Source organism: Pteropus medius, unplaced genomic scaffold (genome assembly GCF_902729225.1).
Source record: "Pteropus medius unplaced genomic scaffold, Ma_sr-lr_union100, whole genome shotgun sequence".
In the NCBI taxonomy this organism is placed as follows: Eukaryota; Metazoa; Chordata; class Mammalia; order Chiroptera; family Pteropodidae; genus Pteropus; species Pteropus medius.
Window position 1 is genome coordinate 37,707,385 of NW_024349800.1, and position 24,727 is coordinate 37,732,111.

General features: G+C 38.4%; 1 protein-coding gene across 1 annotated transcript in view; it reads right to left on the minus strand.

Moving 5' to 3' along the window:
* The window catches only part of SLC3A1 (solute carrier family 3 member 1), a 28,370-nt gene that overhangs the window by 664 nt on the left and 2,979 nt on the right, over positions 1-24,727 (minus strand). The window contains exons 2-9 of the mRNA XM_039887276.1: positions 22,096-22,275; positions 21,545-21,699; positions 17,568-17,693; positions 10,687-10,806; positions 8,492-8,616; positions 6,906-7,101; positions 3,908-4,075; positions 2,798-2,914 (exon numbers count right to left, since the gene is read on the minus strand). Coding sequence (XP_039743210.1) covers positions 2,798-2,914; positions 3,908-4,075; positions 6,906-7,101; positions 8,492-8,616; positions 10,687-10,806; positions 17,568-17,693; positions 21,545-21,699; positions 22,096-22,275 — 1,187 coding nt within the window. The remainder of the gene's footprint in view (positions 1-2,797; positions 2,915-3,907; positions 4,076-6,905; positions 7,102-8,491; positions 8,617-10,686; positions 10,807-17,567; positions 17,694-21,544; positions 21,700-22,095; positions 22,276-24,727) is intronic.

The following is a 24,727-nucleotide window of genomic DNA, read 5'->3' on the forward strand; positions in this document are numbered from 1 at the left end:
ATAAATGTTTGATTCTAAGTTTTTTTTTTTAGTATCAAGAAATTTCCCCAAAAAACTTGATACAATTTTGCCCCTTAAAATAACTACTTCTACCAAATCGTAAGTATTAATAAGTATATAAGAATACTTTATTTAACTGCTGATAGAAATTGGCAAATGCACAATTTCTCCTTGTCCGGAAGTCACTGCCAGATGGATAGTGCTCTGCTACATCTTTGCCAGAGCTGATGTGGAGACCGAATTCGACTACACTTTAGGAATCTCAAAACAAATGTCCACGTCTAAGTTAATGGATAATTAATTTGCCTAAGTAAGTTCCTTTATGCTATATTGTAACTGGCAGAATAGCAGCCACGATGGCCCCAAACTCTGAGAACTTCTGGTGAATTGGGGCCTCTGTGTTCTCTTTTGTAGAATAATGTGTCCACACATATTTCTTGCATAGCTAATGATGAAGAGAAAGTTGCAGAAAAGGATGCAAAGCAAAACGCTGTCTAAAGTGAAAGTAACTATTCTTAAACCATAAAAGTAATACATGTTCATTATAAGAACATTTGGGTTTATTTTACAACTATATAAACAACAGACATAATTTAATATTGTATTTCTCTTGCTTCGTTCCCTTTAACATCTTTTGTTATCATATAACCTCCATAAATGTCATTTTAATGGCAGAGTAATATTCTGTTAATGGTTTTACCATACTTAACCATTACCTTTCATTTCAACGTTCAATTTTCTAATATTTTCTCATATTCTTAGTGCCTCCTGCCTATATTTAAATTATTGATTTAGGATATAAATATCAAAGACAATTACTGTGTCAAAGAGTGTGGACACTTGATATATAATGCCAAATTATTCTTCATAAGAGCTGTTGCCAAATCAGTGATAATGTTCATTTCATTATATTCTTGCCAGCCGTGTCGACTGAGGTGGTTTTGGTGGTGGTTCTTTGGGGGCGGGTGCCTAATGAATATCTAATGAATGTTTGAGAAGATGTCTATTCTCTATTTACCAAGTACAAAAGTATTTGTAGTGTATGTATATGGTTTATGTGTATGACTTGTCAAATTACTATTAACATTTTCTGTAGCCGTAGATAATGCATGAAAAAACATAGTTCAATGCCACTCACATAAGAAGTGCCCAATAAGTGTTGTTATTTTTGTCTATTTGATTTATCACTTTCTAGAAGTATGTTGAAGTGTCTCTCTGTGATTGTGGATTTGTTGTCTCTCTTTGCACTTCTCAGAATACTTTTTTTTATGTATTTTGAAGTTATTGTTAAATGTGTAGATTCATGATTTGTAGTGGAATATTCTTTTATCAATTTTTAAAAATTGACCTTTGTCTCATAATGCTTTTCATATTGAATTCTATTTTGTCTGCTATTAAGTATTTCCACTCCTGCTTTTTGTAACTTTACTTTTTTAAATATGAAATGCATGTACACAGTATAGGCAAACATATAAAATAAAAAGGTTTTCTTCACCATCCCCTAGCTTCCCAGTTCCTCTTTCAAAGATAGACACTGTAACTGTTTATGTGTTTTCATACATTCTGTGCCTATGCAGACATATATAGACACACTTTTTCTTTCTTTACAGAGTGGCACATTACCATTCTATGCTGTTTTTTATTATTTACTACATGTTAGAGATGGTCTCATATCAAAGCACATAGAACCTCCTTCATTCTTTTTAAAAGCATCATATTAGCCCATTGTATAGATTAATCATAATTGATTCAACTGATAAAACATTTAAATCCAAGATATAGATATCTAGGAATGATAAGCTTGAGGGGACAAGCTTTCTTTCTGTTAGCATTTGCCTATGATACCTATATTTTAATTCTGTGTCCTTTTATTTAGTTATATCTCATGTCAGATTTTGTCTTATCCAATCTCAGAGTTTTTATCTTTTAGTAGGTAAATTTAACCCATTTATATTTTCAATGACCAGAGTTTTTATCTTTTATTTATAGTTGTATTTTTTTATTTTATTCCTTTTTAACTTTTTATTGGATCGGTTGGTTTTCTTTATTATATTTTTCCTCCTAATGTTATTTGAAAATTATAGTTATGTCTGTTCTTCTTCTAACGGTTGCCCTTAAAATGGTAATGGCCATTTGAATATTCTATATCTCTTGTATATCTGCTGTCCAATATGGTAGCCACTAGCTACTGAGCACTTTAAGTGTTGCTAGTGTGACACAAGAACTAAATATTTAATTCTATTTAATAATCACAGTGTTTAGGAAATATGTTTGCTGAACTCGGCAAACTTGATAATCATGAGAAAAGAAAATAGTATAGGCTAAAACCAAAGAGTGTGCTTCTCCAGAACAGCTACTTTTACGGATTATTCCTGTCTTCAGTTTCTTCAGGTAAATAGTCTTGCTCCCAAGTCCACATGGATCAACTGACTGGTTTCCTTCCTTCCTTTTGAGGGGAGGCAAGGAGGAAGGATAGCTGGGCTAGCTGAAACACCTCCATCCTCCATAAAATTTCCTTAATAGCTCAAAGCACTTAGTCATTCCAGTGAAGAGTTGTGTGTTCTGTATGATACTTCAGATAGGGCACTTCTGTACCAGTTACTAGTTTCACAAAAACATGACTTGCAAACTCCTTAAAAATGAAAACTAGTCTATGCACTTAATTTAAGGAGCATCAGTCAAGGTTTTAGACGGACTCAGTCAGGATTTTAGATGCACTCAGGGTAAGTGTATGTTATCAGCACAAAAATTCATTTCCTGTTCCTGGAATCAGCATAAAATTTTCATTGATACTTACATCAACATTCACAGTGTGGTAATCTAAATTGGTGGGTAACCAGGTGTTATTGCCTTCAGAAAAACCAGCATTTGAGCTATTGTCCCACTGCATTGGTGACTTTGAGAGAAGGGTATCCTGTGTCAAAAGACCATAAAGAGAGAACAGTGATCTGGGTTATTAAAATAAATGTAATTTGGCCATGAATTATTTCATAATTATTTGTCTATATTTCTTTGCTGGTACTTGTATTCATTAGCATTCATAATAAAAAGGCCTTAACATGAATTATATAAACCTAGTTTCACACTTTTAATTGGAAAATGACATTCTGATTTTAAAAAGATAGTATACTAACTGAACTTTGATACATGCTTGAAATCTTTGCTGCTTTTCCCGAAAAATGAGTAATGTAGGATTTCAGAATGTGCCATTACCAACTCATTCTACTGTTATACAGTGATGGTGAATTCACCTATGCGGCCATGAACAAATGAGCCTAAATTCTGTCCTCTTTTATCCAGCCTGGTTATTTATTGCACATGAGTGCACACAGATTTAGGAGCTGAAATAGAAAAGGTTTCACTTTGACCAAATATTAAGGAAATTGGATCTCATACAATTGAAAGCTAACCATAAATTATAGGTTCAGGATCATTCATCTACCCAGCAATGCAATTATGAGATCTGTAGCCTCAAACAAAAACAAAACAAAAACCACTCAAGTCTGAGGCTGTGCATCACATTTGTCAACATAAAAGGAATAATCTTTGCACTATGGATCCAGCAATACAGACAAGCGCTATAATAAATGTTCTAACTCACATTTCAGGTAGAGGGCAATGGATAATACTCCAAACTCAAAACACTGGTTTTCAAAGTTTAGTGTGCCTAAGAATCAGCTGGAAAACAAGTTTAAAATGCAGATAATTGGGCTCTCTACACAAGGAATTCAGTTGTGTTGTTTCAGGAAACAACATTTTTAACAAGCTCCCCAGCCAAGAAAGCTGTGAATTCTCATTTAACAATAAGAAAAGTAATGATTTTCAGCTATGGACTAGAAATAGTAATTCTCTGATTTGACAAAAACAAGTATATGGTATGGTACACAGGTAAATTTTACTAACTTACAACATCATAGCTTTCATTGATATTGGTGGCTAAAATATTTCCCATTCCTATTTCTTCTCCATAGTAAGTTATGGGAGTTCCAGGAAGTGTGAAAAGAAGCATGTTCATGATGTTGACATATTCTTTCCCCAAACGAGAAGTGAGCCGGGCTCTGTCCAATCCACCGATCTGAAAGGGAGATATTTTTAAGAACCCAGCTCTATACACAGTTTTCTGGAAGATTTATCCTTTTTCACAAAAAGTTCACCAGGCAGAAGAATATTACCTAGGGTACCTTGGCATCAGCAAGCCTGGATTTGAGTCCCAACTCTGCTACTCGCTACGTAACTGACCATTATGATCCACAAAACAAATTTACTTCACAATGACATTACAAATAAGAAAATTTATGACAGGAAACAAAAATGTTTCCCCCAGGGAGAGCAGGACACACAACAGGTGGAAGGGACAGGGTGGGAAAAAGACTTCCAATGTGTGTGGGACTTTTGACCTATTAAAAAAAAATGAAATAAAAAGATAAATCAACTTTTATAAAGAAATATACATTGTCCGCGAGGAAATTTTGCAAAGTTCCTATGTTGTGTTCTAATTACATATTATAACATCTAGTCCTTATTTTAGAGTTTATTTAAATCGCCCATCAACTCTTCCCATATACCACAACTCAGTCTCACGTGCATATGCTGAGCATGGCACTTAACAGCTTAAAAAGGATTATCTCCATTTCAAGTCGGGATAGGAGGCCTTTCAACCAGCCTTTGAATTTGAGTCTGAGAAGAGGAACTTGGTTGCTACAATTCAGGAAAAGGGAGGCTGCTTTTTTTTCCTTTAGACGTACTAAAACTACCTTTGCAGTTATTTTTTATAGACCATTGTAAAGTATTTTTCTATTTTTAAGGCCAGAAAATTAGGTCAAATTTTGACTCCATTTATTCTTTTCATTATCTTAAGAACATCTGATAAGAAACTCTGTGATTTTTAAGCCTTCTAAACTTAGAGCACTTTCTTTTTCAGAACTGAAATCGAGAAATATTTATTTCCATTGATTATGCTCACTAGGAAGCAAACTTAATTCTTGGTATAACTTCAGTGCTGATCTGGGCAGAGTCTTTTGGACCTTTTTTTTTTTTTTTTTTTTTTTTTTTTAAGTATTAACATAAATGTTTGTTTCTAAGAGTGTTTTGATTTTTTAAATATTTTTAGTGTCAAGAAAGATGACCAAGACATGACATACTGGGTCACCACTGGACAGTTTCTCATTGTAATAAACCCAAAGACTAGCCTAATACGAGGCCATGTCTAAGAGTTAAGAAACAGATTTGGATCTCAATCAATATTCTCTTCTTTCTAAATCTGATAAAATTCAGTAGCTTCCAGTAAGACTCTCTTAATAAGCAATTCTCATCACTCAAAATTTACAGTATAGTTTGCAGCAATGGACAGAGATCACGGCCTCTCACAGGCTGAGAGGTCCCAGTCACCTATGATACCCAAAACGTTTCAGTATGTGAAAAAAAAAGTGCTAAAACTACATTATAAAATTTAGGAGGAATAATTTATTTAAGCAAAACAGCTGGATCTCTGAGCATCAAGCTTTGTGTCATTTTAACTTACCCTTATTTCGTGCCCCTCCCCTCAAATCCATGATAGCCATGAAACCCAACAGTCTTGCAACCATAGTGGCTGTGAAAACCAGCACCCCAGCAGCCACGGGAGGGGCGGAATAAGAGGTCACCTAAAGCTTCATCCCTTGAGAACTCACTATCTGACCTCTCTAGCAGCTTGGATTTTGGTGGTTTTTGTTTTTGTTTTTGTTTTTTTCTCCTTTATCTGATCTGAGTCAGAACTGTGTAAACAGTCCTATCCCCGCGGCATTTGCCAAAAATCAACCAGCAGCAGTTGTCTAACGATATACCTGCCTGAGGTGGTAGTACCAACTGGGCCGAAACAAGGACTGACCACAATACTTAAAAGGCCAGGGAATGAGATGTCCATAAAGGGTTCTGACATATTCCTAGAATCTAGAAGGCTCCATCCATGTACAGGGCTATACAGATGCCCAGGGAAGACCTGAGAAGGCTCTGAACTCTCGCCTCTAGCTAACTGTGAATCTCTGCAAACAGAAAGCAGAAAGCGAAGATTAAAGCAGAATTGTAAACTGCCTCCCAGAGTGTTGAAATCATTCCCCAATAATACACACATAGCCCCTCAGCAAAGGCTGGGAGACTTACTGTTTCGAGGCATTTAAGGAATCTCTTTCCAATCGTTAGGTGACTGATAAGATGGCCCAGCAGAGACATTAGTGGCCACACAATGGAAAACACAGATTTTGGAGGATTGATCCAAGAAAGTCACTAAATAAACAAACAGCAACAACAAACACTGGGAAGAGGAGAATGTGATTTCCAGAATTTCCACATTGTTTTTTAAAATACCTAGTTTTCACAACAACAACAAAAAGAACACAAGACATATAAAGAAACAAAGTATGATCCATACATAATGGGGGATAAGCATTTAATAGAAAATATGGCTGAGGAAACCCAAACGATCTTACTGGACAAAGATTTTAAATCAAATATTATATGTTCAAAGAACTAAACTATATCTAAAGAATTTAAAAGAAAGTATGAGAACAATGTCTGATCAAATAGATATTATCAATAAAGAGAAATTCTGAAAAAGAATCAAATGGAAATGTCAACTGAAAAGCACAGTAACAAATGAAAAATTTACTAGAGTGGCTTGACAGATGTGAACTGGCAGAGGAATGAGCAAACCTGCAGACAGATCAAGATTATCTAGTTTGAGACCCAGAAAACAAAGAATGAAGAAAAACGACAAGAACCTGGTCAAAAGCTGGGACAGGACTACATCACTAAACAATCACAACAGAAAGGTGACGGTCACTATGAGACAAACATAGCCCTTGTTTGAGATGTGACTATTCAGCATGCTCACCAGCACCAGATGTGCTGAGCTGGACATGAGGACTTACCATCCAGTTAGGCCATTTTCCTTCCGGTATGTGTTCCATCCAGGATGTGATAACCTCAAACACCCTGTCTCCAGAAGGAGTGTCTAGCCTAGTGAGGTAGTCGTTGAAGGGGAAATCTGCTTCTTGAATAAAAGGCAACCCATAATACATCATGGTCTTGTCAATGCTGTCTCCATAGGCTTCAGTCCCCATGAATCTGTAAGAGTTGGCAGAGTGCAGTGTCTTCAGGGCCTTTCAGAAAACTGGAAAAGTGCTGCTGTCTGATTAACAAGATGGGAGTGGGGTGGATGCACACTGTTAACCATGTTAGGCTGGGGCTCACGAGGAAGCACACGCAAGCCAGATGACCGAGAAACGAGAAACGACATACTGGGTTACCACTGGATAGTTTCTCATTGTAATAAACCCAAAGACTAGCCTGAGGCCATGTTTAAGAGTTAAACACATTTGGAGCTCAATATTCACTTCTTTCTAAATATGACAAAACTTCCAGGAAGACTTTCTTAAGTCTCATCACTCAGAGTTTACAGTATATGTGTGCATATTAGGTAGGAGGATTTTCCTTTTTGTCTATTATCTTTCACTCAGCACTACCTTTCTGAGAATTATCTATGCAACTTCATGAATCAGAAAGTTCTTTATTTCTGAGTAAATACAGTTCATCATATAAATAAACAGATATGCCAAAAAAAAAAGTTTTCCTGAAAAAACTTCCCCTTATATTTGAATCCCTGTGAATTCTCACTTTATTATTGAGGTGCATTCAGTTAACTGAAAATTCAGGGAAGAAACACTGGCCCGAAATGACCCGCATCAATGCTGGCTCTAGCTATTTGAGACACTACGTTAACGGGTAACTTCATAGTATACGGAGCCCAAATGTTTCAGTTCCAATCCCATCTCTGCCATTACTACACATGTGACCACTGCATGCTTAGAATCTCAATTTCTTCATCTGTAAAATGGGGATAGTAATCAGAAGACCTCTTTAGAGAGGAGAAATTTCTTGTAACTCCTTTTCTATTGATTGGATTGGGTGATTATGTAAACATAGTAAGAGAAGTTTATTTATTATGCGCTACGCACTGTTTTAAGTGCTTCATATACATTATTTCACGTACTCTCACAACAGCTTTATAAGGGTGTCACTATCACCTTTTGATTGATGAGAAAACAGACTGATGTTAATTAACCAGTCCAAGGTTGCCCAGCCATCTCGAGCTCATATAATTCCAAAGCTGTGTTGCTAACCATTGTGATCTACTAGCTCATACTGTACAAGGATACTAACAGGTCAAATAATCATATTAAAAAAAATAATTAATGGCTAACATTTAGATAATATGTTACCTTTCAATTTTCACAAAATTCCTGTGAAATAAGTATTGTGGTTAGCATCCTTTTACAACAGCGGAAACTGAAAATCAGCAAAGTTAAGCAATCTGAGAGAATATACCAGGCCCTGGCCTGAGTGATAACACACTGTAATTTTGCAGGTTTGTTAAATTATAACTTAAACCTCTTGAGAATGGAGGTGAGAGAGAAACTGCTGCACCTGTGAAGCACAGAAGTGTGCCCTTGGTTACCTGTATCTCCCAGGCTCCCTGCTGTATTGGTCCATTATATGCCGGAAGTTCCGGACAATGTCATGCATCCCCACCTGCGTGGTGGTGAAGTCGTGGTACAGCTCTGAGTACTGTGTGACTGTGTCCTTCGAAAACAGGACAGCATGGTTACCATCATGTCACATGTTAAATGCCCACAGCTAGTCTTAAGTGAATATGGACTATCCCTTCAGATGGCTCAAGCCCACAAACGCTGCTCGAAGATGGTCCTAGGACTTTTCATTGCTCAAGGGGTTTTATGGCTGAAGAACATTCGTGACTATTAGTACTTCGCTTGATGCTTAAATTATTAACTATAAATCTAGTTTAAAAAATTCTGAGTCTATGGCCATGCCACCCTGAACGTGCCCAATCTCATCTGATCTCGGAAGCTGAGTCAGGCCTGATTAGTACTTGAATGGGCAACCACCTAGGAATACCAGGTGCTGTAGGCGTTCAAAAAAATAAAAATTCTGAATATTTAAACATTGATAACAAATGTATTTAACAAAATCCTCCTCCTAAACATTTAATTGTCTTAAATGCTTCAGACACTTTTAAAGGCAAAACAAATTATCTTAATCATTATAGAGCTCATTATTACACCTATATTTGCTCACAATATTATTAATATCATGCACTTAAATTTGTTTCTTTACCACTTCTTTATTTTTACCATTATACTTTCCCAGGTTTCAGTAATTTTTCCTGATATTCCATGCCTTTCTAGGGTTACAGTAATTTAGAATCCAAAGAAAAGATTATGCCTAACACGAGCCAAGGTTGTAAGGCCAGGAATGGACATGGACAGGCTGGACAATCCAAACCAGAGTTGCCATCCATTTGTTGAGTCCCCCACCCCCTTTTATTTTTAATAAGTGAACTTTCCTTCCTAGGTCAAGTGAAGTTTTTGGAATCTTAGATCTCTTTCTGAAATTACTTGTTAAATTTTTCTTGGATAGCACATAAAACTCATTGTTCTGATCATTTGTCACGACTAGAAACATAACTCTGATATCTCATAATTAGCAGGGTTATTTTGAGATTTCTTCTCCAAGGATAAGTGCTTCTGCTTCTTTGGGACAACTGTTTAATTCATCACTTTTCCTTTCATTTTTCCTTTTTATTGAAAATCATGTGTTAAAAAAATGGCTTGATCATAATAACCTTTGGTTCATGATGTGCTCTCATAATTAGCCCATGCATGGCCAACTTCTTTTTAGTTAACTGATTTGTTTTAATGAAGTTAAAAGTACCCATAAATCTATTACTCTGGACAAAAGCTACAAGCTTGATAATAAAGTTATAATCATATGAGTTTCACTTTAGTTGCTTAACTTTGTAAAAAAGGGCATCATGCTATATATAATTTTAGATTTTTTCTGCTACACATTACATGGCTAATAGCAGATTTACTCATATTGGTCTGCATTGCTATAGTTCATTTATTTTGACATTCCATTGTGTAAATATACAAATACATTATTTTGGAATGTATTTTCGGACTATTATCTACCTGGCCTTGGAAACAGAGTGACTATTGAATGGTGGCCAACCAGAGAAACAGAGAGGCATGTGGGGGAAGGTTGAGAACCGCTGGTGTAGAACCACAAAGAGCCAGATTCTGTAGCAAGATAGGCTTGGTTTGTAGTCCCATTAGTCACCTCTGTCACCCTGATAAGTTAATTTCTCTAAGATTTACTAAATGAGGATCATGAAACCACTCAAAAGATACTGAGAGAGTTAAGTGGAATATCCCAAGTAAACAGCACGTAGTGTACAGTAGACACTCAGCAAGTGTTAGTTCCTTTCCACCTGTGTGTTCTGTAATGACTACGAAAGTGCCTGCGGGGATTTAGGCCCCCTCATTTGAGCTTAGGTGACATGACAGAATCGCAGGGAGTAGTTGTGGCCCTTGGTGGAGTCCACACTGTGCATGGCCTCAGAACCCTTGTCACCAAAGGATTCGGGGGATCCCTCACTCCTGAAGGAACCCATGGAAGGAAACATCTGGTCACATGCATTTGAAACTCCTCTGTAGTTCCTAAAGAAAATGATTCAAAGCACTTCCTAGAGACAGGACAGAACTCATCTCTGATAACTGATGTTTGAGACAAAAAAAAGAAAACACTCGGATGACATTGTCAGAAAAAGGAGTAAACTATTTAAAACTTTACCGGGATTTGGGTCTTAGTCACTTGGATCTCATTTCTTAGATGCTCTGCTTCTAGAAGAAATTTAACAGCCTCAAAACTAAAGCCATCAACACCCTTTGCAAGCCAGAACTGTATAATTTCCTAAAACAAAGAAGCAAAATATTTGGTTACATTAACTATACATTATTATCATAATGTTTAATATAGGTTTTGTCTGTTAATAAGTAAAACAGACATCTCCACGTGAGATATCTCCACATATAAAACATGAACAGCACTCTGTATTTTTATCTATCATAGCAGTGTCTTAGAATAATGAGTTCTCAACTTCATTTATGGACTCCCATACATCCCTCATATTTGAGTTCAGAATGTTACATTTGTAACTGATATTAGGAGCATGTTGCCAAAGTTTAAAGAATCCACTCAAAATGAAAGAATGAAAGCTAGGACTCAGGAAAAACAGGGAACATACCTCATTGCCCTCACGCCCAATTCCTTAGAGGTCACTCCAAACAGAGAACATAACCAATTAAGCACTTGGTCATGAAGGGCCCTTCCACCAGACGGAGATTCCTGAGGGAAAGTCTGCAGTGTTCACTTGTTGCCCTTGCCTCTGACACAGCACCTGGTACTTAGTGAACCAGTCATGGAATGAAGGAAGTAAAAAGCCCGAATGAGTCAAATATGATGTGATACTGTTGGGACTCTAAAGAAATACAGCATGTTCCCTGGCTTCGAGGCATCTACAGAATAGTTGGGGATGCATGAGACATGAGAGGGTTACCTCACTCAAGGTCAGGTGCAGTTCAACATATGAGAGGAGAGTGTTCCTGTCTACAGGGCTGTTGGAACTCCAGGAAGATCAAATTTAATATGGGTGGACACTACCAGAGAAGGAAGAGCTACAGCTTGAATTTGGCCAGTGGGATTCCATAGGGAGTGAGGTCGTGAAGGACGTCATGCACTGTTTGTGGGACAGCATGAGCCAACCACGGAGGAGAGACTGACTTGGCCTGTATTGGAACAGTTGGGAAGACCAGGTAGCCTTGAGAAGCAGAGGACCTGCATCTCAGCTCCCCATCCCACCCTGACGCATCCGCTCCCAGCTTAGCCTACTCCTGCATTGACCACAGGCTACCCTTCTGCAAAAGGACAGTGGTTCTCCCCCCGCCCCCACTTTCCCCTCTGTTCATCCCTTGCTGAGGGGAAGGTTTTACAGGGGTGTATTTATCACATTAGAACAGACCCACCTGTAATTCAGAGTACTAGAGTTAAGTAGCCAATTTTCACCTATTAAAGAGAACAGACCTATAGATCCCAAATGAGGACTATCCCTAAAATCGCTTGTTTGATAAAGCATTTCTTGTATCTGTCTGTGAACACGAGGTCCCTAAAGTGCTGCAGTTAAGGGTCTCAGAGGTTTCTAAGAGCTAAACGCAAAGGTTCATGCTATGGCTAATTCCCTTACCAAGCTTAAGCTTCAGGCCCCTCATTTGCACAAGCCCCTCCTATCCACCTTCTTTTCACCTTCTAAATAAACATTCATTTTTCTGTACTTAATTTTATACTCTTTAAGAAGACCCCACAAGAACAACAACTAATGGTGAGGATGTGGAGAAAAGGGAACTCTCATACATTGGTGGTGGGATTGCAAATCAGTGCAGCCACTACGGAAAACAGTCTGGAGGTTTCTCAAAAAAATTAAAAATAGATACGCCTTTTGATCCCGCAATTGCACTTCTGGGTATTTATCCAAAGAAAACCGAAACAATAATTTGTAAAGATGTACGCACTCCTATGTTCATGGCAGCACAGTTTACAATAGCCAAGATATGGAAACAACCTAAATGCCCATCAACAGACGATCGGATAAAGAAGTTATGGTTCATATATACAATGGAATATTACTCAGCCATTAAAAAAATTAAATCCTTACCATTTGCAATGACATGGATAGACATAGAGGTTATTATGCTGAGTGAAATAAGTCAGAGAAAGGTAAATACCATATGATTTCACCTATATGCAGAATCTAAGGAACAGAAAGCACAAACTAATCAAAAACAGATTCGCAAATATAGAGGACAATCTGGTGACTGCCAGAGGGGAGGGGGCATTGGGGGGATGGAAGAATGGGGTGAAAGGTTAAAGAAGTACAAATTAGTAGCTGATAGTTGGTCATGGGGATGGGGAGCACAGCATAGGGAATGCAGTCAGCATTAATGTAATGGCTAGGTGGAGAGCTAGAGGAAAGAAAGAGCAATTAAGGGCGATCGTTTTATAAACTATGAAAATGTCTTGTCAATGTACTGTATACTTGAAACTAATAAAATTAAATTAAAAAAAAAAGAGCCCAAATTTTTACAAGCTTCAGACCCCACACAACCCGGGCCCACCCCCAGGTGGCGCTGTTCTTTACAACAGGGAACAGTGGAAGAGGATCAGGGTGGGGGTGAGGCACCAATAACTGTAATCCATCCAAGCAGCCTCTGACAAAAATGTGGAAAAATATTAAACACCAGGCTGTTGTAAACAAGCTTTTGAGCATGGATTTGCTAGACTAAAACTACTAGTTTTCTTCACGGCGTCCTTATTCATTTTGGAGTTCTCTGCATTGTCAACTATTGACCCAGCATTAAAGAATGAGAAATGGGTTTATGGCACTGGCAGGGGTTTCCGCTTTAGTCAAGTAAGAGATACTATCATTATTTGATGAAGCAAAACAGCAAAAGCTGGATGGTCATTTCTGAGAGTCATTTTAAATGCCGAGATTTTCACCCAGATAATCCAAAATTTGCTCTTGAAAAATATTTGCTTTGCGCTATTTATTCTCTTGGCCAGGTGAGAAAAGAGAGCCCAGATTTTATTCATTAACCCTCTTTTTACTCCAGTTACTCTCCCAGCATGCCAGGTGTGGAAATGGGCACAGAGTCTGGTTCCACCAGGTCTAGGTGACCCATGTAGGTGCCATGGGACTCTGGGGACAGTGCACTGTGTCCCCAATTCCTGTCTAACTCCCAAGACATCACACAGTTCTGCTTTTTCATCAGGCACCTGTTCATTCTTTACTCCTTAAACTCGCTGCTATGAATAAAAAATTTATTTCAACATTACTGATATCCAAATTCACAAAACCTTGAGGCAAACCTTTCTTTTTAAGGTGACTGGAGTTACTGGGTCCATTTACATAAAAAGCCAAGTTTGGGAAATAGAGAAGCTCTGCTCTTAAATCTGATGATCTATAAGACATCCTCTTGATAATGACAGAAACCCCAGGTTGTCTATCTCAGGAAAGAATGAAAAAGCATAAGATACTTCAGAAGTACAGAGAGAAAACTGTATAAACTGTATTCTCCAGTTATAGGAAAAGGAAAGAAAACTGACTGTAGTGCTGCTCAGAAATCTTGGTAAAATTCTTTGCTAAGTTCCCCAGGAGCAGGGCATAGAGGAAGATGACAGTCTCCAGAATCTGAGCCATCGAGTACGATCTCCCCCACGTCCAGCTGCATGAGTTAGGGCATCACCGTGACCTCCCTAAACTTTAGAAAAAGCTCCTTCTCTGTACACCGTGTCCCACCCACTATGGGGAACAATATGGAGGTTTCCATATTGCACAACTCCTAGCATTTCTAAGATGCCATAACCCATGCTTTCTGTCTGCTTGAAACACTCCCACCATGCCTCTTCCCTGGCTCATTTGCATTCATCCATTAGGTATCATTGCTTCCTCTGTAAACCTTCCTCACTCTCCCTCACTCCATGCCCAGGTTAGGTACCTGCCTTGTGTCCTACTTCCTGCTGTCATGGCCACTCAGCACACTTTATTGTAATTGCCTGTTTGCCTACTTCCCCCCTTCAGAATATAATTCTCATGATGGCTACAACATGGGTCTAGCTCACCAACCATCATACCCCTTGCATATGGTCAATACAAAATGCATATTGTTCAATGAGCGAACGGTTTATAATAAAGTGCCTGGCACATAGGAGGTGCAATAAATGGCACAGTTATTATCATCAAGCACAGAGCTGGTTTATTAAGAAGGTAGTGAGAAAATTTTATTTTGGATTGAGCTGATTGTCTCCAGAAATACTGTGCTCAGTAGGGGCGGAGCAGAGCTGACGTCTACACTATGGATTCCCTCTTAAGCTGGCAGGGCATCTGGGCTTCCTGTCTCCAGCTGCTCTGAACATACTAACTCCTCAGGATCTCCCCCTCCAGGGCTCAGAATTCCCTCCCACATGGCAGGCCCAGGGTCGCACTGAGCCCTAGAGGTGTGGCTGGGGCATCTAGAGTCTCCTCCTTCCTGTGCCACTAACCCACTGGGTCACTTCACCTCTCTGGGCCTCATTTTTCTTGTTTGTCAAGTAAGATTTAGAAGGCAAGTAAAACCAAAGTGATTGGGAAAGTATAAAACATATATAAGAATATAAGCTCCCGCTTTCTCCAATAAGGTTTCTTGACCTTTTTAGCTGAAAACATTGAAGCCCAGAGAGGTTCTTCGCAAAGCCAAGGCCCCTGACGACCAGTGCAAGGGGGAGGGCAAAAAGGAGAGAGGAGGGTGTCTGAATGTCCCCTGCGTGCCAGCATTCCACTGTGCAGATAATCCGAAATTCGATGGGAGCCAGGAGGAAGAAAGCTCAGGCTCTTTGAGTGCAAATTGGTATGCAAGCAGTAGTCATTCCAAATGCCTCCCCACCGCAAAATCTCTTGGTTGCAAATTATTAACCTGCTTAACTACTGCAGAGATCAGCCCTGCTAGGGGATAGGAGGGTGTCGGAAGTCCCTTTCACGTAAAAAGTCACTTTCCAGGAGCAAAGAGACTTCCTTTCTTGGCCTTTCTTATTTTCTTCTAATAGTAAATCTTCTAAACCTGCCTTGCAAATAATATCTATACTCAACTGGAGGTAGGAATGATTCATGCCAAGAGGGACTGCATTCTGCAAGACTAGTAAACAAGGCTCCTATTCACGCACTCCACTATTTGCAGGCACAAGAGAACAGCACGGGTAGCCAAAATTAATTAATGTACTGGCTGGCACGTTTCGGCAAAATTTATCACACTTGTCTGAACATCTCTAGACAATCCATTACTATTGCCACAAGGAGCCTGGAGAAACCCACTGCCTGATAAACCAACTGGATTATACTCACATTCATGGATTTCCAACCGAATATCTCCTTGAAAAAATTGTGTAGGATAAGTAAAGCACAGGGAGAGAAATAGAGTGCCTCAACTCGATGTGGAGCTGTTAAGAGAAAGGACTCTGGACTCTCAATGCCTCGGCTTGAATCTTGCTCCATCCCTCCCCATGTGGGGACTTTACTTTTTAATGGTGATGGTTGCGCAACTCTGTAAATATACTAAAACCACTGAATGACACACTGAAAGAGGTGAATTTTATAGTACATGAATTATATCTCAGCAAAGCTGTTATTTAAAACACAAAGCAAGAACGCACTAAGGGGTGAGGGTGCCTTAGTGACTCCAGCACGGCAGCCTGCATCTTCTCCATTTGGATGACATAGTGAGCTATAGAAAGGGACCTCTCTGTTCTGGTCTGGTCTGGTCTCCTCTGCCTATATCTCAGAGCACTACCCCACTAACCTCAATTCTTGCCCATTATAGCCACAGCAGCAGCAATAATGATGACAATAATGACACCACAATAGACACAGGTCTATTGCGAATTATGCATCAGGTGCTGTTGGAACCGCCACCGCACGGGTGCAAGCCTGTCACCTGCGTCACCGCAGGAAATCTGTGCACAGGCCACAGAGGGATCTTCAGTAGCTGTAGCTCAGCATGTACCTCTTACAAGAGCATTCAAGGCCCTGTAGGATCACCCCATCTTTTGCACCTTGGCCCCCTAGATCTCTCCCTCATTTTATTTCAGCATACTGGTAGGGTTGCCAGATAAAATACAGGACAGCCAGTTAAGTTTTAATTTCAGATAAGCAATGAATAATTTTCTAGTAGCATTATGTCCCAAATATTGCATTATTCATTGTTTATCTGAAATTAAACTTCAACTAGGTATCCTGTCATTTTTTCAGGTGACCTGTGCACTGGCCTCCAGGTCATTCCTGAAACACATGAAGCACAGTCTCCCCTGGAGATCTTTGCACTTGCTCTTCTCTCTGCCTCAAATCCTCTTCTCCCAGATATTCACATGGCCCCCTTTCAAAATTCAGGCTTTTGTCTAAGCAGGACTTCATCTTAGGGGTGTCTCTGACCCAACTTCTCCCTGGCACTCTGAGGTCCCTTCCCCTTAGTGTTCACTACCACCTGACATGTTGTTTATTTGGATGTTAACTGTCTGCCTTCCCTTCGGTATACTGTGACCTCCTTGCTTGTATTCACTGTTACATTCTCAGGGCTTAGGACAGGACCTGCCATGCAGCAGACGATAAGTTAGTAGTTATTGAGTGAACACAGAAGTGTTGTGTATGATTATCTCATCCGATGTTCAAAAAGCCCTATGAGACAAACACTGCCATCAACTATGTTTCATAGATGAGAGATATGAAAAGCCAAAGAACTCACCCAGAAGCCCATGCAAACAGTGGTGGGGCTGGGTCCAGATACCGGAGCCGGACCCTGGAGCCTACGTCTGGCCCACCTTACTGCACCAGCACATTGTTGCAGGCAAAGGGGGGCAACTCAGAGCTAAGGTAGCAGATGTTTCTGCCTCCCTCCAATTTCGGTTATTTTGGGTTAGAGGAAGGAAGGCACCACCAACATGTCTGAGAGTCTATGTTTGCATCAGACACTCTAATCCCAGAATTTAATTACACTACTGGATTTTGCTTGCGCAATTATTGTTCAACATAAAGTGTATTGAATAATCACTTAAGGACCCATGTCATGGAGAAGTCTGTGTGGGTCTATACTCACTTTTATTTCTTCTTGAACATCAGGATTGCGGAAATTTAAATCAGGTTGCTCTTTTGTAAACTGGTGAAAATAACACTGGTTTCGTATTTCATCAAAGTGCCAACTGGAGTTTCCATATACACTTAACTAGCAAACAGAAAATAGCAAATCAGTTACTTGGCACTATTCATATGAAGATATTTCCCATAAAAAAAAAAAATGATAATTGCCATCCCTGGCCCCATGCAGGTTGAATGCACAAACTCCAGAATTTTCCTTCTAGGGAAAGCACTAGATAAATTAATTCCCTAAAATGCCACCCACTGGCCTAATGCCCCACAAAGGTGGTTGTGATGTATTTCTACAGTAGCCGTTGTTCACAACACCACAGTAGCAAATCAATGCTCTCAATTGCAGGACAAGGCCGACTTAAGGAGCAGACACTTTCGGCATATTTTCTTGAACATTTTGTCCAGGCTCTGGACTCCTGTTTGTGAAGAAAAGCAAATGATGGTCAATTTGGGAGAAAAACACATTTCATTGGTCTTAGAGTTTGAATCCAAAAAGAGTGAATATTTAAACTGCATTCTCAAAAGTATTAGAACCATTCCTTAAAAATACTACCAGTTTTGGGGAATAAAAGAAATCTAACAACTTCAAGTATTGGTACCCAGCAGTGTTGGACACCGACACTGATTTCCTCTTTCTAGAAACGCTCACTCTGTGATACGACTCTCCTGGTTGACCCTCCATTTCCTACCACTCCTTCTCAGTCTCCTCAGAGGATCCTCAAATACGAGAGTTCCTCAGGGCTCCATCTTGGGACATCTGTTCATTTCATGCTCAGGAGAACATCTGGACAGCATTTAAAAGCTACGGATTTTGCATACGTCTTTTTTTCATTTTTAGTTGGAAGACATAGTCACACCGGGCCCACATTCCCCATAGTTAACACCTGGCTGAAGCTAAGTAGTTGCTGCTGTCTTTCGAGGAAACGTATTCTCACCAGGTCAGCTCAGGGCCCACCTGGGCACAAACTGGGATAAAATATTTACAGTAGGTAGAACCAAGAAAACATCGGTACCCAGAATACAAAAAGAACTCTATAGATCTATTCCAAAAGGACAAGCAATTCAACAAAAAGTTGGGGATAGAAACCATAAACATAAAATTTGAAGCTCAAATGAATAAATATACAAAAAGATATTTGACATTATTAGCAATTAGATAATTATTATATTAATAATTAGATAAATGTAAAATTAAGATTTCAATGTGATAACAATTTATGTTCACTTGGTAAAAATGACAAAGTCTGGCAGTACCAGCAAATGATAAAATTATGAAATTTTTTTATACTGCTAGAGGGGATATAAATCGGTACAACCACTTCGATAATCAATTTAGCATTATCTTGTAGAGTTAAGCATGCAGTATCCTATACTGAGCAATCTCACTACTAGTCATTTTCCTTAAAGAAGCTCTTATACACTTACTCCAGGAGAAATAGGTCAGTGAGAATGTTTACAATGGCATTATTGATAATAGTAAAAAAAAAAAAAAAACTGGAAACAGCCCAACTGCCCATCAGTTGAAGAGTGGACAAGTAAATCATAGACTGTTTTCACTATGGAATACTATGAAACAGTGAAAATGTATGAACCATAGGTAACAGAACTATGGATGAATATTAAAAACAATGAGTGAAAAAAGCTAATTACAGAAGATTACATGTAGCATGATGAGTATCGTAAAGTTCAAACTAAATAATGCTTTTTTAAAGACGTAGCACATGTAGTAAAGCAAAACAAAAGCAAGACTTGGAAAACCCCAAGTTCAAGGTAGTGGTTACCTCTAAGAGGAAGGACAAGGAGGGACAGGAAGGAGATTCACAGGTAGTTTCGGCAGTGCTGGTAATGTTCAAGTTCTTAATTTCAGAATAGATTCACTGATGTTCACTATATTATTATCTTCCTTAGCTTAGATATATATTATAAATATTTTAAATAATTTTTCAGTTATAATTGAATACAATAAACTGCACATATTTAAAGTGTACAGTTTGATCAGTTTTGACAGATGTATACCTCTCACCACAATCAAGATAGCAAACATATCCATCCTTTGTAATCCCTAATCACACTCTCCCACTCATCCCTGTCTCCCTCCCATCCTTAAATGACAACTAATCTACTTCATGTCACTATAAATTGGTTTGCATTTTCTAGAATTTCAATTAAGTGGAATCATATAGTATATACTCATTCGCCTGGCTTCTTTCACTCTTCATGGTTATTTTGAGGTTCATCCACTTTGCTGTGTGTATCAATAGTTCCTTTCTTTTTATTGCCAAGTAATATTCCACTGTGTGGTTATAGCACCAGATGTTTATACTTCTATTATATATTACATATATTTTTTATGCATCAACCATTACATTATAACAAAAACACAACCTTGGCTACAGTGGAAAACTAATGGAGGAATAGAAAAACCAAACACCAAAAGAGGCAGCTATTATAGTCCCAAAGGCATGAGATGATATGGTTTAAAGTATAAACAGCAATTTTTAAAAGCAGACTGTAGAGTTGGGCTGACTAGATACAGTCCTTAGCCCTTGTACTAGCTGTGTGACCTTGAGCAAGGTACCTAATGTTTCTCTGCCTCAGTATGCTTGTCTACAAATGAATTAAAGCCTAACATAAGATTGTGGAGTGCATTAAATGAATTAATGAATATAAAACGCTTAGCACAGAGCCTGGCATATAGTAAGCATTTAGTAAATGTTCGCTATTATCATTGCTATTGTAACAAATGGATGGATTGGGGAAAAGAAAAATTCGGGAGCTAAAACTGCCAGGACTTGCTGACGACCTGTTCACCAGGCTGCATATTAGCACCATTTGATGAACCGGGGATATGCGAGGTAAGGAAAATTACATAGTCAGCTTAGACACATGTTGATTTGGAGTGCTCTAGGTTCAAGTGAAAGTCGATGCCCAGGAGCCAGCCTGTTCCATTGTTTATGGGAAAGGTCAAGAAGACAGGAGGAGTGACTGGAGTGGGGAGAGATGATCAAGAGTAACAGGCTCCACGGAAAGCAGGAGAGAACATCAACCAGAGCAGGAGGAGGGTTTGGCCTGGGACAGGAGTTGCCAGATAAAACACAAGACACCCGATTAAATCCGAGCTTCAGAGAAACAATGAAGAATTATTCATATAAGTATGGCCTGTGCAATATCTTATAATAACAAAATATGCATTGTTTACCTAAAATTCAGATTTCATTGGGCTTCCTGGATTTTATGTGTAAATCTGGTAACCCCAGATAGTAGAGCATGGTCTCAGTTATAAACGAAGTGAGTATGAAGAGGGTGGGAATGAGGGCAGACAGGTCTGTTAGCGTCTGTTCTCTCTTTTAAGTAGAGTTGGCTGCTGAAAGTGATAAGATAGGGAGAAGGCAGGTAGGATGTTTGAAGAGGAGGGAGGGCATGTCGATCTACTGGATTCAGTAAAATTCCCAAGGAGACTGGATCCCTCAGTTCAGGCGGGTCCATTGAATGTAGGTTACCTCCAGAGGCAAAGCTTTGTTCAGGGAAAGAGAAAGTGGATGATTGGGTTCATTGGTGGCTAGGGTTTTGTTGGACAGGGGAGGCAAAAATCCAAAAGGCAAAGGGGTTTGGAGATTGGCAAGACACGGAACAAATAGGACATTAATCCAAGTCGGACAAATTGAGAAGTGAGAGAAGGAGGGAAAGAGAAGCTAATAAAGAGGATAGGTTTTAATTTGCTTGGACACATCAGCTCTACAATGAAATCAGAAATCCAAATGACATTAGGAGGCTTAGGTACCTTATTTCTATTTCTTTGGGAAACTTTTTCCTTCTTATAAACCATACCTATTAACTGTTTTCTTTAAAACGGCTTTATAAATAACCAGTTAAATTTCTAAAGTTCTAACCATTTTTGCTTTATAAATTAGGCAAGTTGGAACTTACCCAATTGTTCGGTGGTGTGGTTGTGCCATTTTCATGGAGACAGTCATGCCAGATGTAATAATCAGTATATTTCCCTGTCCAGTTCCGACTCAATTGAAACCAAGCATGTTTATCACTGGTGTGATTTGGTATGAAATCGATTATTAATTTTAAACCTAATGAGTGAAAACATTTTAAACGTTAGGAAAAAATTATATTAGAATAAAATACATGACGGTTAAAAGGAAAAATGCTTTAAGTAAGTATTTGGATACAGGGAATATAGACAATAATAACGTAACAAGTATGGACAGTGTCAGGTGGGTACTAGACTAATTAGGGGGATTGCTTCATAAATTATATAAAGGTCTAACCACTATGCCATACACCTAAAACTAATATAAAATTATACTGAATGTCAACTCTAATTGAAAAATAAAAATAAATAAAAACATATTTTGCAATACAAATTAAAATTTAAAAAGTATGCAATAAAAATTTTAAAAGAAGTATTTAGAGAAATGTTTTTCTCAGTCCCCACCCCTATGTCTCCCACCTTCCATTCAGTTTACCTTTGTCATGTATGGCTGCAATCAGATTCTCAAAATCTTTCATTGTTCCAAAAATGGGATCAATTTCTCGAAAATCTTCAATACCATGTCGGAAATCTTTAAGGGATGATTTATAAAATGAAGTAATCCAAACGGTTTTTATATTTAAAGTTGTGATGTAATCCAGCTTATCTTGAATACCTGAAGAAAAAAATTCAAGGCCATGAAAAATAACTAAGTACAGTTTGGGTTTTTTGGTTGAAGAATTAAAAATAAAAGGAATATTGCCTAAAATGAAAATATTTATACTGAGACAGAAGTATTTGGAATGTCACTGAATTTGAGTAAAAATTCAAATAGCAAGTCTAGTTCTACAAATATCATCAAATTAGTTTTCTAGCAATAATCTTTGACCTTTAACACAGAGGTAATTACCTTTATAAAATTTCTCTGTGTCCTGCTCATTTTTTATATTTAAAACCAATACTATAGAATTGTTAATTTATTCTACACATAGTTTTTGAGCAGCTACTCTAGGCCAGGTGCTGGTCTAAGTGCCCAGGTACAAAGGGTAACACACAGCCCCTTATGGTCACATAGTCTAAACTTCACTGTCCAGTATAATAAGCACTTGCCACATGTGGCTATTGAGCACTTGCAATGTGATTAGTGTGAATTAAGATGTCCTGTAAATGTAAAACACACTGGGTTTTTAAGATGCCAGTGTGCAAAGAATGTAAAATATCTCATTAATATTTTTATTTTGATTATATGTTGATATATTAAACAAAATATATTATTAAAATTAATTTCATCCAATTCTTTTTAATTTTTTTTTAATATGGCTCCTAGAAAATTTATGATTACATATGTAATTCTATTTCCTCTGGACAGTGCTGAAGCCAAGAATTTACACAGAAGAGAATTCTAGACTTGGCTGAGAAGAGACACTGGAACAAACCACTTTGTACTTGGAATCTTGTAAGGTAATTAGCAGACAGTGAGGGTTTTTTGCTTCTAGTTCAGAGTTCTGACTCAGGAGTTGTCTAGTATTCAATCTCCAGCAACTTTCCGTGGGACCCTGTAGGCTTCCTACAGTCAGAGTCTGTCAGGGTCACACGGGCTGGAGGTCATTGAGCCCAAAACACTAAGTCACCTGACTCCTGGCCTGGGGCTCTTCCTCTCTAACAAGTTGCTCATTTTTGTCCTCTCTGTACCTCAATTCCCCCTTCTGGGTGCCTATGAGACCTCACAGAATGTCAACAGACAGCAAAAGAATTTTGATTTAAATCAGAACAACATGATGCACAAAGGAACAAGATGGGGCTGGACGGATGCAAAGTAAAAAAAGGATCTCAGGTTCACACTCCAGGGGACAGAAGGCAATCACAAAACCCAAACTGCAACCTGTACTGGTTTCTCCAAATAATAAGAAAATCCCCTCAACTTCAAGGACAAATACTTATTGATCACAAGAAGCAGCCAGTTCCTCAAGAAAAAGTTATTGGAAATGACAAATATAAGAGCTGATTAGATGCTGCCCTGTTTATAAGAATTTGGGGTACACAGGTAGCCCCCACATTTTGAAAGTTTGTATTACACCACTTCACTTTTTCAAAAGACCTACATTAATACCTGTTTTTGCTAACAAAAAGAAATTTTAAGAGGATTTTCACTTTTTAAGAAAAACAGCAAAAAGCAAAAATAGTGTTCATCCTTTTTTTGGCAATGAGCCTTGACAGAGGCAGCACACACCTGGAGCAGCAAGTAGCCCCACCAAGCTCTTTCCCTGAAAACTACATGCAGCAACTTTCTGTGGGACCCTATAGGCTGCCAGGGCATCGATCTGTGTCTGTGAGCGTCTGTGCTTTTTCTCAGTTTATTGTGTCCATCCATTAGCAAGATGTGTCTTGTTTATTTATCATATCTTTCCTGCTTTTACTGAACGTTAGGGTTACTTTTGGTTTTATGTGTTTCAAATGGTGTGATTTGGTAGGTTATTTCTAGGTCAGGAGATGCTCAAAAATTTTTCCATATAAATTAATAATTGCTTGTTCTCTTTATGCCATTTCAGCTTATAAAAGGTTTCCTAGGAACACTCTACTTTCACATAGTGGAGAAAACCTGTATCTAGAAGCTGATTAAAAAGGGAGAACCAGTTAAGTACAAATCAGTAGTTGACAGATGGTCATGAGGATGGGGAGCACGGCATAGGGAATGAAGTTAGCATTAATGTAATGGTTAGGTGGAGAGCCAGAGGAGAGAAAGAGCAATTAGGAGGATTGTTTTGTAAACTATAAATGTCTAATCAATGTACTATATACTTGAAACTAATAATAAAATAAATTTTTTTTAAAAAAAAGGGAGAACCAGGAAATGGAGACTGTATCTTTTGGTTTCGGGATTTTAGCTCTGTGGAGGAAAGAAGGGTTCTATAGAAAATAATCCCACAGGGTGATCTGATCATAAATTCCTAACTGAGTAGGTCATGGTGGTTAGTCACACCCCAGGCATATAATAACCTTTTTACTTAAAAGGCTTTTTTCTTTGCCTTAAGCAAGCCCTGTCCATTGTTTCTGTGCAGCTAGGTTAATACACCTTTGAAATGCCTGCCTTCAGAATGTAAATTGGTACAGCCACTATGGAAAAATGG